The sequence below is a fragment of the Mya arenaria genome, chromosome 7, assembly GCF_026914265.1.
Source record: "Mya arenaria isolate MELC-2E11 chromosome 7, ASM2691426v1".
NCBI lineage: Eukaryota > Metazoa > Mollusca > Bivalvia > Myida > Myidae > Mya > Mya arenaria.
Window position 1 is genome coordinate 54,352,491 of NC_069128.1, and position 14,718 is coordinate 54,367,208.

Sequence of the window (14,718 nt, forward strand, 5' to 3'; positions counted from 1 at the left end):
CATTTGTCGATTAAGCTTACTTAAGCCTGTCATTTGATCGTGCCATTTGTCGATAATGCTTACTTAAGCCTGTCATTTGATCGTGCCATTTGTCGATAATGCTTACTTAAGCCTGTCATTTGATCGTGCCATTTGTCGATTATGCTTACTTAAGCCTGTCATTTGATCGTGCCATTTGTCGATTATGCTTACTTAAGCCTGTCATTTGATCGTGCCATTTGTCGATTATGCTTACTTAAGTCTGTCATTTGATCGTACCATTTGTCGATTATGCTTACTTAAGTCTGTCATTTGATCGTGCCATTTGTCGATTATGCTTACTTAAGCCTGTCATTTGATCGTGCCATTTGTCGATTATGCTTACTTAAGCCTGTCATTTGATCGTGCCATTTGTCGATTATGCTTACTTAAGTCTGTCATTTGATCGTGCCATTTGTCGATTATGCTTACTTAAGCCTGTCATTTGATCGTGCCATTTGTCGATTATGCTTACTTAAGCCTGTCATTTGATCGTGCCATTTGTCGATTATGCTTACTTAAGTCTGTCATTTGATCGTGCCAATGGCGATGACGTATACTTAAGCCTGTCATTCGATTGTGCCAATGGCGATGACGTATACTTAAGCCTGTCATTCGATCGTGCCATTGGCGATGATGTATACTTAAGCCTGTCATTTGATCGTGCCATTGGCGATTATGCTTACTTAAGCCTGTCATTTGATCGTGCCATTGGCGATGATGTATACTTAAGCCTGACATTTGATCGTGCCAATGGCAATAATATATACTCAAGCCTGTCATTTGATCGTGTCATTGGCGATGATGTATATTTAAGCCCGTCATTTGATCGTGTCATTGGCGATGATGTATATTAAAGCCTGTCATTCGATCGTGCCATTGGCAATGATGTATACTTAAGCTTGTCATTTGATCGTGCCATTTGCCGATTTTGTATATTTAAGACTGTCATTTGATCGTGTCATTGGCGATTAAGTATACTTAAGCCTGTCATTTGATCGTGCCATTGACGATTATGTATACTTAAAGCCCGTCATTTGATCGTGTCATTGGCGATTATGTATACTTAAGCCCGTCATTTGATCGTGTCATTGGCGATTAAGTATACTTAAGCCCGTCATTTGATCGTGCCATTGGCGATTATGTATACTTAAGCCCGTTATTTGATCGTGTCATTGGCGATTAAGTATCCTTCAGCCTGTCATTTGATCGTGCCATTGGCGATTATGTATACTTAAGCCCGTTATTTGATCGTGTCATTGGCGATTATGTATACTTAAGTCATTTATTTGATCGTGCCATTGGCAATTATGTATACTAAAGCCTGTCATTTGATCGTGCCATTGGCGATTATGTATACTTAAGTCATTTATTTGATCGTGCCATTGGCAATTATGTATACTAAAGCCTGTCATTTGATCGTGCCATTGGCAATTATGTATACTAAAGCCTGTCATTTGATCGTGCCATTGGCAATTATGTATACTTAAGCCCGTCATTTGATCGTGCCATTGGCGATTATGTATACTTAAGCCCGTCATTTGAGCGTGCCATTGGCGATTATGTATCCTTCAGCCTGTCATTTGATCGTGCCATTGGCGATTATGTATACTTAAGCCCGTCATTTGATCGTGTCATTGGCGATTATGTATCCTTCAGCCTGTCATTTGATCGTGCCATTGGCGATTATGTATCCTTCAGCCTGTCATTTGATCGTGCCATTGGCGATTATGTATCCTTCAGCCCGTCATTTGATCGTGCCATTGGCGATTATGTATACTTAAGCCTGTCATTTGATCGTGTCATTGGCGATTATGTATCCTTCAGCCTGTCATTTGATCGTGCCATTGGCGATTATGTATACTTCAGCCCGTCATTTGATCGTGCCATTGGCGATTATGTATACTTAAGCCCGTTATTTGATCGTGTCATTGGCGATTATGTATCCTTCAGCCTGTCATTTGATCGTGCCATTGGCGATTATGTATACTTAAGCCCGTCATTTGATCGTGCCATTGGCGATTATGTATACTTAAGCCCGTTATTTGATCGTGTCATTGGCGATTATGTATCTTTCAGCCTGTCATTTGATCGTGTCATTGGCGATTATGTATCCTTCAGCCTGTCATTTGATCGTGCCATTGGCGATTATGTATCCTTCAGCCTGTCATTTGATCGTGCCATTGGCGATTATGTATACTTAAGCCCGTCATTTGATCGTGCCATTGGCGATTATGTATACTTAAGCCCGTTATTTGATCGTGTCATTGGCGATTATGTATCCTTCAGCCTGTCATTTGATCGTGTCATTGGCGATTATGTATACTTAAGCCCGTTATTTGATCGTGTCATTGGCGATTATGTATACTTAAGCCCGTCATTTGATCGTGCCATTGGCGATTATGTATCCTTCAGCCCGTCATTTGATCGTGCCATTGGCGATTATGTATACTTAAGCCCGTCATTTGATCGTGTCATTGGCGATTATGTATCCTTCAGCCCGTCATTTGATCGTGCCATTGGCGATTATGTATACTTAAGCCCGTCATTTGATCGTGTCATTGGCGATTATGTATCCTTCAGCCCGTCATTTGATCGTGCCATTGGCGATTATGTATCCTTCAGCCCGTCATTTGATCGTGTCATTGGCGATTATGTATACTTAAGCCCGTCATTTGATCGTGTCATTGGCGATTATGTATCCTTCAGCCCGTCATTTGATCGTGCCATTGGCGATTATGTATACTTAAGCCCGTCATTTGATCGTGTCATTGGCGATTATGTATCCTTCAGCCCGTCATTTGATCGTGCCATTGGCGATTATGTATACTTAAGCCCGTCATTTGATCGTGTCATTGGCGATTATGTATCCTTCAGCCCGTCATTTGATCGTGCCATTGGCGATTATGTATCCTTCAGCCCGTCATTTGATCGTGTCATTGGCGATTATGTATCCTTCAGCCCGTCATTTGATCGTGTCATTGGCGATTATGTATCCTTCAGCCCGTCATTTGATCGTGTCATTGGCGATTATGTATCCTTCAGCCCGTCATTTGATCGTGTCATTGGCGATTATGTATCCTTCAGCCCGTCATTTGATCGTGTCATTGGCGATTATGTATACTTAAGCCCGTCATTTGATCGTGTCATTGGCGATTATGTATCCTTCAGCCCGTCATTTGATCGTGCCATTGGCGATTATGTATACTTAAGCCCGTCATTTGATCGTGCCATTGGCGATTATATATACTTAAGCCCGTCATTTGATCGTGCCATTGGCGATTATGTATACTTAAGCCTGTCATTTGATCGTGCCATTGGCGATTATGTATACTTAAGCCTGTCATTTGATCGTGCCATTGGCGATTATGTATACTTAAGCCCGTTATTTGATCGTGTCATTGGCGATTATGTATACTCTAGTCATTTATTTGATCGTGCCATTGGCGATTATGTATACTTAAGCCTGTCATTTGGTCGTGCCATTGGCGATTATGTATACTTAAGCCTGTCATTTGATCGTGCCATTGGCGATTATGTATACTTAAGCCCGTCATTTGATCGTGTCATTGGCGATTATGTATACTTAAGCCTGTCTTTTGATCGTGCCATTGGCGATTATGTATACTTAAGCCCGTTATTTGATCGTGTCATTGGCGATTATGTATACTCTAGTCATTTATTTGATCGTGCCATTGGCGATTATGTATACTTAAGCCTGTCATTTGGTCGTGCCATTGGCGATTATGTATACTTAAGCCTGTCATTTGATCGTGCCATTGGCGATTATGTATACTTAAGCCCGTCATTTGATCGTGTCATTGGCGATTATGTATACTTAAGCCTGTCATTTGATCGTGCCATTGGCGATTATGTATCCTTCAGCCCGTCATTTGATCGTGCCATTGGCGATTATGTATCCTTCAGCCCGTCATTTGATCGTGTCATTGGCGATTATGTATCCTTCAGCCCGTCATTTGATCGTGTCATTGGCGATTATGTATCCTTCAGCCCGTCATTTGATCGTGTCATTGGCGATTATGTATACTTAAGCCCGTCATTTGATCGTGTCATTGGCGATTATGTATACTTAAGCCCGTCATTTGATCGTGTCATTAGCGATTATGTATACTTAAGCCCGTCATTTGATCGTGCCATTGGCGATTATGTATACTTAAGCCCGTCATTTGATCGTGCCATTGGCGATTATGTATACTTAAGCCCGTCATTTGATCGTGCCATTGGCGATTATGTATCCTTCAGCCCGTCATTTGATCGTGCCATTGGCGATTATGTATACTTAAGCCCGTCATTTGATCGTGTCATTGGCGATTATGTATCCTTCAGCCCGTCATTTGATCGTGCCATTGGCGATTATGTATACTTAAGCCCGTCATTTGATCGTGTCATTGGCGATTATGTATCCTTCAGCCCGTCATTTGATCGTGCCATTGGCGATTATGTATACTTAAGCCCGTCATTTGATCGTGTCATTGGCGATTATGTATCCTTCAGCCCGTCATTTGATCGTGCCATTGGCGATTATGTATCCTTCAGCCCGTCATTTGATCGTGTCATTGGCGATTATGTATCCTTCAGCCCGTCATTTGATCGTGTCATTGGCGATTATGTATCCTTCAGCCCGTCATTTGATCGTGTCATTGGCGATTATGTATCCTTCAGCCCGTCATTTGATCGTGTCATTGGCGATTATGTATACTTAAGCCCGTCATTTGATCGTGTCATTGGCGATTATGTATACTTAAGCCCGTCATTTGATCGTGTCATTGGCGATTATGTATACTTAAGCCCGTCATTTGATCGTGCCATTGGCGATTATGTATACTTAAGCCCGTCATTTGATCGTGCCATTGGCGATTATGTATACTTAAGCCCGTCATTTGATCGTGCCATTGGCGATTATGTATACTTAAGCCCGTCATTTGATCGTGCCATTGGCGATTATGTATACTTAAGCCCGTCATTTGATCGTGTCATTGGCGATTATGTATACTTAAGCCTGTCATTTGATCGTGCCATTGGCGATTATGTATACTTAAGCCCGTCATTTGATCGTGTCATTGGCGATTATGTATCCTTCAGCCTGTCATTTGGTCGTGTCATTGGCGATTATCATACTTAAGCCAGTCATTGATCGTGGCATTTGCGATGATGTATAGCAAAGCCTGACATTTTATCGAGGGTGTCAATTATGTTGAAGTTTTCTTAGTTCTATCATTTGTTTCATGCTTTTCGAAATGCTATTTATCAAACTTGGCATTTTATTGTTTCATTGACGATTATAAAATTATATGAGTCCTCTTGTCATTTTATCGTGCGATTGGCCACGATCTTTATTCGAAAACGTTGTGCCACATCTAACTTTTGTAACACTTAAAAGGATTTGTGACTGCTGATTATTTAAATAAAAATAAATTGACTTACAATATCTTATAGGTAAATTAATGCAGAATGTTTTGTTGTAATTTATCTTTACTCGGATCAGAGCCTATCTTACAATGTTTAAACCCGGATAGGCGTGTCTGTGATGTCATTTTCGGTATAATGCACATATTACAAACGAGAACAATCTAATGTTGGGTCCCAGGGAACAGAAATACACTTAATAGAACATCGTTTACCGTAGATGAGCTTAGAAATAGCATCTGTTACTGAGCCACATCAAAGCAATATGGGGCACTTGCAATTGTTTGCATTATTGATATGGCTCTTTGGGTAATTTCCCGAATGGTGAACACCAGGGATGTATAGGTGATCACATCATTATGAAGCTTCACATTATACACAAGTGGATAGGGGAGATGTTGCATTGACAATGGGATTCTGGGAGCTCTGCCAGACTTCATCAAAATACTCAAGTGCTGTTAATTGTTCTCTTGATGACTTACACGTGCTCATTCGGAACTTCTCGGCCATTTTTATCAAAAACAACCTCGGATGTATGCCGGTACATTAGTAGAAGTAGTTCGTATTTTTTTATATCATCTTGTTTTTATTGATCTAACTTTAAATTGATTGCCAATGAAGTGTACTATTGCAAAAATAATTAAGATTCCCAAGAGATGAGTAATAAAGTTTAAAATGCTAAATAAAATTACTACGCGATCTTCTTGCAGCAGACATACCGTTTTCTGAGTATGTAAAATGTCCATATACATCCGAGTTATTTTCGATAAAAAAATGGCCGCGAAGCACCGAATGGCACATGCTTTGCAATAAAAAGGTTGTAAAAGACTTCCTGTACGGGTACGAGTTCGGGCTACGTTTTGTGGACTACGTCATCCATATACATGTACAGTGTACAATGTTACAAGTAAAGTGATTAATGCAACTGTGCACCAGATGATCAATTCGGAAGAAAAAAAAATGTTGAAAACTGTCATTAACTTACTAAATATAGTACCACATAGTTCACAATTTATTTAAGTTTAGCATTTCGTATTTTGTTTAGTAAAAAAGATTACTGGTTATGTCTACCTAGTAGAATTAATTCCTTATGCGTGATTGGCTAGTCGGTGTTATCACGTGATATTACCCAGTTAGGTGTAAAGCTTAATTATGTCAACCGATTCGGGTAAGCCGTCGTAGCTCAGTGGATACGACTGCTATTTTGGCGACACGGGTTCGAACCGGGTTGGTACTTTTTTAACAATTATGATATCAAAGCGTAACACATTTTATTAAATAATTGTCCTGAGATTCGTTACAGAAAAATATTATTATTTTGGTGCCAACCTGGTGTACAGTCCCTTTAAAGCATATATCGCTTAAAAAATTATAAATGCGAGCAATGGGAGGAGTCGCTTGGGTAGAAACGTCAACGTCATTAGAGCGAACAGAGCAACGGACAGTCATTGAATAGTATGTGCGAGGGAAATGGTACCAACAGAAATATGAACATTCATGAGTCCGGAGGATGGATAAAGGAAATGTTCCAGGACAATCTTATTTATTAGGCTTCTAGCGTTTCCGGACCGGTTTTGTCGAAATAAGTTTAACGTAGTGAAGCTTGAGACCACTATATAGTGGCAGAATCGTAACGGCTTTACGTCGTCAGGCGGTGCATAGTTACGGAACATGTTGGTAAGCAGATATTCCAACAAGTTGTTTGACGTTGAAGTGGCTCACAGACAATGTATTGAGTAAAAAGCACTCTTTTTTAATTATTGATTCGTATATAAATGCCTTAGGTGACATAATTTTATGTGAGAGCCTTTATAGAACAGTGTGAGTTATGTTTATTTGACATGTGAAACTTGATTGTTTTATTTGTGATTAAAGCTGCACTCTCACAGATTTAGCGTTTCGACATTTGTTTTTGTCTTGGAACGAGCCATTGTTTGCGAAAATCCATGGAAACCAGTAAAGTAAGACCGCTGACAAAATATCAGATCGCAGATTTTTATATCTTAGTTTAAAAATTGATGTTTATGAAATTTTCTTAAACAGTCAGTAACGAGTTAAGCCATAAAACATTAATTTTCGAACGGAAATATGAAAATCTACGCTCTGTCAGCAATCTTATATTCTTGGTTTAAAGATATTTACGCTAAAATTTGCTCTTTCCAAGACATAAAATAAACAATATATATGAAAAAAGCTACAGAAACATGCTCAGTAGCAAAAGATTAAACAGAAACCCGGTTTAGTGGCACTGGACAAACGCCAAAGACATAGAACACAAAATCACAAACAAGAAACATAGAACAGCACAAAACTTTACAAACAACATAGTGCATAAATACTATATATATATAAATAATGTATGTTTATCAAGAATTGTTAGGTACCGCCTTTAAACGGTCAGTAAAATGTAAATTTACTGGGGGTTTAAACCAGTTTATGTGCACAAACCTCACTCTTATCCCAACAATTCTTAATAAAGATAAAACGCAAAAGGTAAATCTTATCATTAACTTATGCATTAACTTGAGAAAACTTATCAATAAAACAAATAATAATAAAAAACGAAAAGGTAAACCCCAAGTACTTGAATGATTAGAGATCCCAACTCTATCTGCAGACGGAGGGAAACAATTCAGAGCACCTAATGCAAATACTTTTCAAAGATACGATGCAGTCATCGTTAGAAACCAAAAACATCCCACACAGTTTGCCTTACACACAAGTTGTTAAATGGCCAATCTGTGAGAGTGCAGCTTTAATATGTTAAAAATTTACACGCAAATAGATAATAGTGTTTGCTTGATTTAAATGCAATTTTATTTTCTTCTGCTCCAAAAACTGACAACAGTTCAAAGGCAGTCTGGGAACAGTCATATTCATGTAAATTTACGTGTTTTGATAGTAGTCCAGTCATATCGTGACAATATTTCAAAGAATTGTGCACTTTGGGTTAAACTTTTGAAACTTTGCCTAATGATATATACGTATATTATGATAAAAAAAGCTCAGGACCCACCTCAATTTCGTCCAAGATGGCCGCCAAATTCCAGGATGGACGCCATCACCACAGCCATATTGTATTTTCTTTTTATTTGACCTGAATGAATTCATAATTTGAGTTGTATTTACTTAATTCAAGAAAAAGTGTCAAGATATATGAAAGTGGATGGTTAGTTTGCACTTGTAAATTTTTAAATCGTTCTAAAATTTAAAGGTTATAATGTTCTGAATTGTCTAAATATATTCTGGGTTCACATGGTTCATCCTACAAGTACATATAACTGTCCAATGAGAGAAGAACGGACTCCTTGTCCAAGCATGACGAAGCAATGTTCGGTCTTTATCATATATACATGCATACCTTTACCAAAATCTTATTCCAGATTTATTTTATCATATATTTAACAAACTTAATTGTTTACAAATATTATTTTCTCACAAAACAGCTAAAACGGCGAGATAGAGGACGGCATTTGTGCTTGTAGGAAGGCGACGGGAGGTAACTACCTTTTTGCTTACAGGACGGCAAAAGCAGACTACTATTTGACGGCGATGGGAGGTTACTTCCTTTGTGCTAGCATGTATGACATAAATGGTTAGCTCCCGCTATATTTCTCGCAATATCTAACTTTGTCAACACACATGACTATTTGGTATGTATCAGCCATGGATGGTGTTTAAAACAATGTAATATGGTTACGGCTTGAAACGGAACGCTTATCGTGACAGGTAGATGGCCATAAGTCATATCTATTACATCCTTGGCACCAAAGCGTGTAATAACCTATATGATACCCTGGGCAAATCAACTGTAAAAATCTCGTTCTCAAGAATAATTAATAAGGCGAAATCCAACAGCTTGATTGGTCGCATGAGACACACCTGCGGTGCGGAAATATTCCAATTATATCACGGCTTACAAATCGTTTAAGGCAGGATATTGTTAAATATGCCGATAACTCTTTACAAAAGGAGATTCTTTCCTTTTTGTAATCGGCTACTTCATTGATCGAAAAATGCTTATGAGTATTCAAGATTTACGAAGTTTCCCTAGCCAATTTGCCCAGGGTATCATACAGGTTATGATACGCTGGGGTGCCGAGGATGATCGTTTATTGATCAATCTATTTTTATGCATGTGTGGTCTGTTTCTGGTGATGTTGCGTGTGTGTGTGTCTCGTTCAGTGTCGCCTGGGCCTTGAAAAAGGGTTTATTTGTATGGACTTTTTTAACTACTGGACTTGTCACTATATAGTTTTATTGAATTACCGAAAAAACTGTTACTATATTTGACAGAATTGCACTTTTTATTTGTGCACAACTTAACCAAGAATCAATAAGATTAAGCATCTAAAATCGAGTTATTGGCAAATCTATGAAGGTGCTTTATATATCATTGGTTTTAGCTGAGATTCCTTTATATTTGAACATTGCACGTAGGCTGTATTTTCAAAACAACTATATTGAGATCGATAATACTAAACTATAAGCAGGATTTGAAAGATTTAAGTAAAATGATGACAAAATCGTAGGTTGAATGCCAGAAAATACCAAGCACATTCAAGGGACCAAACACCAAATGATACAACTGCAAGAAAGAATTTGTAATGTTAAAAGCAAATAATAATATTAATAATAATAATAATAATAATAATAATATAATTGACATCGTTGTTTTCAAGATTGTCTGAACGCACGCACGCACGCACGCACGCACGCACGTACACACACACACACACACACACATATACATACATACATACATACATACATACATACATACATACATACATACATACATACATACATACATACATACATACATACATACATACATACATACATACATACATACATACATACATACATACATACATACATACATACATACATACATACATACATACATACATACATACATACATACATACATACATACATACATACATACATACATACATACATACATACATACATACATACATACATACATACATACATACATACATACATACATACATACATACATACATACATACATACATACATACATACATACATACATACATACATACATACATACATACATACATACATACATACATACATACATACATACATACATACATACATACATACATACATACATACATACATACATACATACATACATACATACATACATACATACATACATACATACATACATACATACATACATACATACATACATACATACATACATACATACATACATACATACATACATACATACATACATACATACATACATACATACATACATACATACATACATACATACATACATACATACATACATACATACATACATACATACATACATACATACATACATACATACATACATACATACATACATACATACATACATACATACATACATACATACATACATACATACATACATACATACATACATACATACATACATACATACATACATACATACATACATACATACATACATACATACATACATACTCCTACTTTCAAACACGATTTATTTGAATACGGGTCGTGTCTATGTTCATGTTCCTACATTCAAACGTGATTTTATTAAATACTGGTCTTAGTATCTGGTCTATTGCATAGACATATGTGTGTCTATCTATACAAACACCAAGACAAGACTACAGGCGATATATGGCCGTATTTAGAATCGAATCTCAAGATGGAAACTTTTGTCATGTATCATGTTTACAACAAACCGGTATCGCTTTTTCACAAACTGTTCAAAGACAATTTACCGAACGTAAACCGATAACGATATTTTTAATTTATATGTAATTTGTGTAATTTTGTTGTATTGTGACGCTCGGTTTCATTATGCGTTGCCTCTACAAATAATTGTGGCTACCGTTTTGCTGTTGATAGTTTCATTTGTAAAATAGATATTTGTTATGCATTGTTTGTTCTGTCTGTTCGATGCTGTAAAACTATACAAAATATATCTGCGGTATGCCGGGAGCGCACCTGTCCGTCTCTATGGAAACTTGTTAAAATGTTTGTCTTATCTATTACGCTCATCTAAGAACAAGCTTCTGGCTATGGGAACAGATCAAATGCATGATTGGGTCGTTGCAGAAATCTCTTTCAGTGCAGGGTTGTTAATCATTCAATTTTGAAGGTGATGTCATGGTTAATCAGGTGATTCAGTACAGTGAGTGTATGAAAAAATTTCTTTTTATTCTCAGTTGTCTTCAATATGGCGGTTGCCCTGATTGTGCTGATAAATTTCACATTGCCCTAATGTGCAGCCATTTGGGCTACTAAATGTATGAATAATTGTAGGAGATCTGTGTTTTAATATTGGACATATTACATACATGTCAAATTTTAACAAAATATTTCCCATATATCGTTTACGTAAAAGGTAAAGAACCGTTTAGAAATATAGAACTTAAATCGAAAACAACCGAAAAGGTTTCAGAAATATTTGAAGAATAAAATTAAATCCTATGCATGTTAAATGACCTTAGATACTTTTCGTGAATATTCCGAAAGTGTTGGTAGACATGTGTTTAATTGTCAAAATCAGGATTTTGAGTATTTTTGTGAAAATAATGATTTTCTTCAATCCAATGCACGTTTCCCAGAACTTCATTTATCATCTGTCAATGTTAACGATTTACCAGAGCTTGATCAATCTATCTGTGTAAACGATTTACCAGAGTTTGATCAATCTGTCAATGTTAACGATTTACCAGAGCTTGATCAATCTGTCAATGTTAACGATTTACCAGAGCTTGATCAATCTGTCAATGTTAACGATTTACCAGAGCTTGATCATCGTTGACATTGATCAATCTGTCAATGTTAACGATTTACCAGAGCTTGATCAATCTGTCAATGTAAACGATTTACCAGAGCTTGATCAATTTATCAATGTTAACGATTTACCAGAGCTTGATCAATCTATCAATGTAAACGATTTACCAGAGCTTGATCAATTTATCAATGTTAACGATTTACCAGAGCTTGATCAATCTATCAATGTAAACGATTTACCAGAGCTTGATCAATTTATCAATGTTAACGATTTACCAGAGCTTGATCAATCTATCAATGTAAACGATTTACCAGAGCTTGATCAATCTATCAATGTTAACGATTTACCAGAGCTTGATCAATCTATCAATGTAAACGAATTACCAGAGCTTGATCAATCTGTCAATGTGAACGATTTACCAGAGCTTGATCAATCTATCAATGTGAACGATTTACCAGAGCTTGATCAATTTATCAATGTTAACGATTTACCAGAGCTTGATCAATCTATCAATGTAAACGATTTACCAGAGCTTGATCAATCTATCAATGTAAACGATTTATCAGAGCTTGATCAATCTATCAATGTAAACGATTTATCAGAGCTTGATCAATCTATCAATGTGAACGATTTATCAGAGCTTGATCAATCTGTCAATGTGAACGAATTACCAGAGCTTGATCAATCTGTCAATGTGAACGAATTACCAGAGCTTGATCAATCTATCAATGTGAACGAAAATTTATCAATGTAAACGATTTACCAGAGCTTGATCAATCTATCAATGTTAAAGATATACCAGAGCTTGATCAATCTATCAATGTTAAAGATATACCAGAGCTTGATCAATCTATCTATGTTAATGATTTACCAGAGCTTGATCAATCTATCAATGATAACGATTTACCAGAGCTTGAACAATATATCACTGTTAACGATTTACCAGATCTTGATCAATCTATCAATGTAAACGAATTACCAGAGCTTGATCAATCTACAAATGTCAACGATTTACCAGGGCTTGTTAAACCTATCAATGTTTATGATTTTCCAGAACTTGATCAATCCATCAGTGTAAACGATATTCCATAACTTAATATATCAATGTTTACGATATTCCAGAGCATGATCAAACTATCAATGTCTACGATATTCCAGAACTCAATCAATATATCAAAGTTAACGATATTCATGAACTTGAGCAATCTAGGTTGTTAAATGACATTTGGTAATGAGTGTTCACTTATTGAGTATGAATGTTTTATCGACACACTTGTGTGAAAAATGTACGCGCGGCTTTATTCCGACAAACGCCCGGCAGTTGTATGTCAAAATAATTCACAACTGTACTTTGAACACTTCTTGATGGATTATATCATTATATCGGATGCGAAAATCGTAATCCGTTTTAGAGAAGTCAACTTTTCAAGTTTTGTTTCCTTTATCTGATTACTTAAACAAGCCAATTCGTTGAATTGATAGATCCCGCCTGATTTGGCTATGTCAAGGAATGGAAATCAATTGTTGGTGAAATAATTATATATGAATTTGAGTTTGATTTTAATTGTTTATTAGTATTTAGAATTGAACAAGAAACCTAGTATATGACTCCATGTTACCCAGTTCCAGACTTATCTAAGATTTCATCACAGCAAACATTCTGATCATATTTCATGAAGATTGGTCCAGATATATTGCAAAAATTATAGCCTCTAGGGTGTCCATAAGATTTTCTGTAAGATTTGACCCAGTGACCTCATTTTTGACCCCACATGACCTGCTACTTTCAAACTATTCCAAGATTTCATCGAGGCAAACATTCTGATTAAGTTTCATGGAAACAAGAGCTGATGTATTGCCTCTAGAGTGTTCCCAAAATTTCTGTTAGAAATGACCTAGTGACCTAGTTTTTGACCCCATGTGACCAATTTTAAAACTCTTGTAAGATTTTATTAAGACAAACATTCTGACCAAATTTGAACATAACTGACTTTTCAATACCAATGTTTGGTTTGGGACACAATTTTTCAAAGATTTCACCTACTGACCTGGTTTCTGACCCCATGTGACCCAGTTTCGGACTATTCAACAACAATCAAGGAAAACAGTCTGATTAGGTTTCATGAATATTATATTGCCTATAGTGTGATCCTAATATTTTTTCTAAAATTTGACCTATTACTTTAAACTTTAAACATTATATATTTTACAACGATTGTGAAGGAAGCTATGATAGCTTATACTAAGTCACTCTCGTTGGCACGATGTTGCGCGAGAGTGTGGTCTTGTGTTGTGGGGGAAACCGGAGAACCCGGAGAAGCCCACTTGTCCGGCTTGGTGACCACTAACCAAACTCACATGCGCCCAGGCCGGGAATCGAACCCAGGTCGCCTTGGTGAGAAGCGCTAACCACTGCGCTAACCGGACAACCATTTGACCTATTGACCTTTTTTTAACCCATA

The 14,718-nt window shown here is 36.8% G+C and overlaps 2 protein-coding genes across 2 annotated transcripts; both read left to right on the top strand.

Annotated features, from left to right (window-relative positions):
* Positions 1-561: 561 nt before the first annotated feature.
* Positions 562-5,161, top strand: LOC128241254 (uncharacterized). The gene is made up of 2 exons (XM_052958199.1): positions 562-572; positions 1,510-5,161. The coding sequence occupies exons 1-2, from the start codon at positions 562-564 to the stop codon at positions 5,159-5,161; spliced, it is 3,663 nt and encodes a 1,220-aa protein (XP_052814159.1).
* A 7,087-nt stretch (positions 5,162-12,248) lies between these two features.
* LOC128241255 (spore coat assembly protein ExsA-like) lies at positions 12,249-13,010 on the top strand. The gene has a single exon (XM_052958200.1). The coding sequence runs from the start codon at positions 12,249-12,251 to the stop codon at positions 13,008-13,010; it is 762 nt and encodes a 253-aa protein (XP_052814160.1).
* Positions 13,011-14,718: the final 1,708 nt, after the last annotated feature.

Bases quoted from the DNA above. Each gene is read 5' to 3' on its own strand.
- LOC128241255 (XM_052958200.1), top strand. From the start codon at position 12,249: ATGTTAACGATTTACCAGAGCTTGATCATCGTTGACATTGATCAATCT.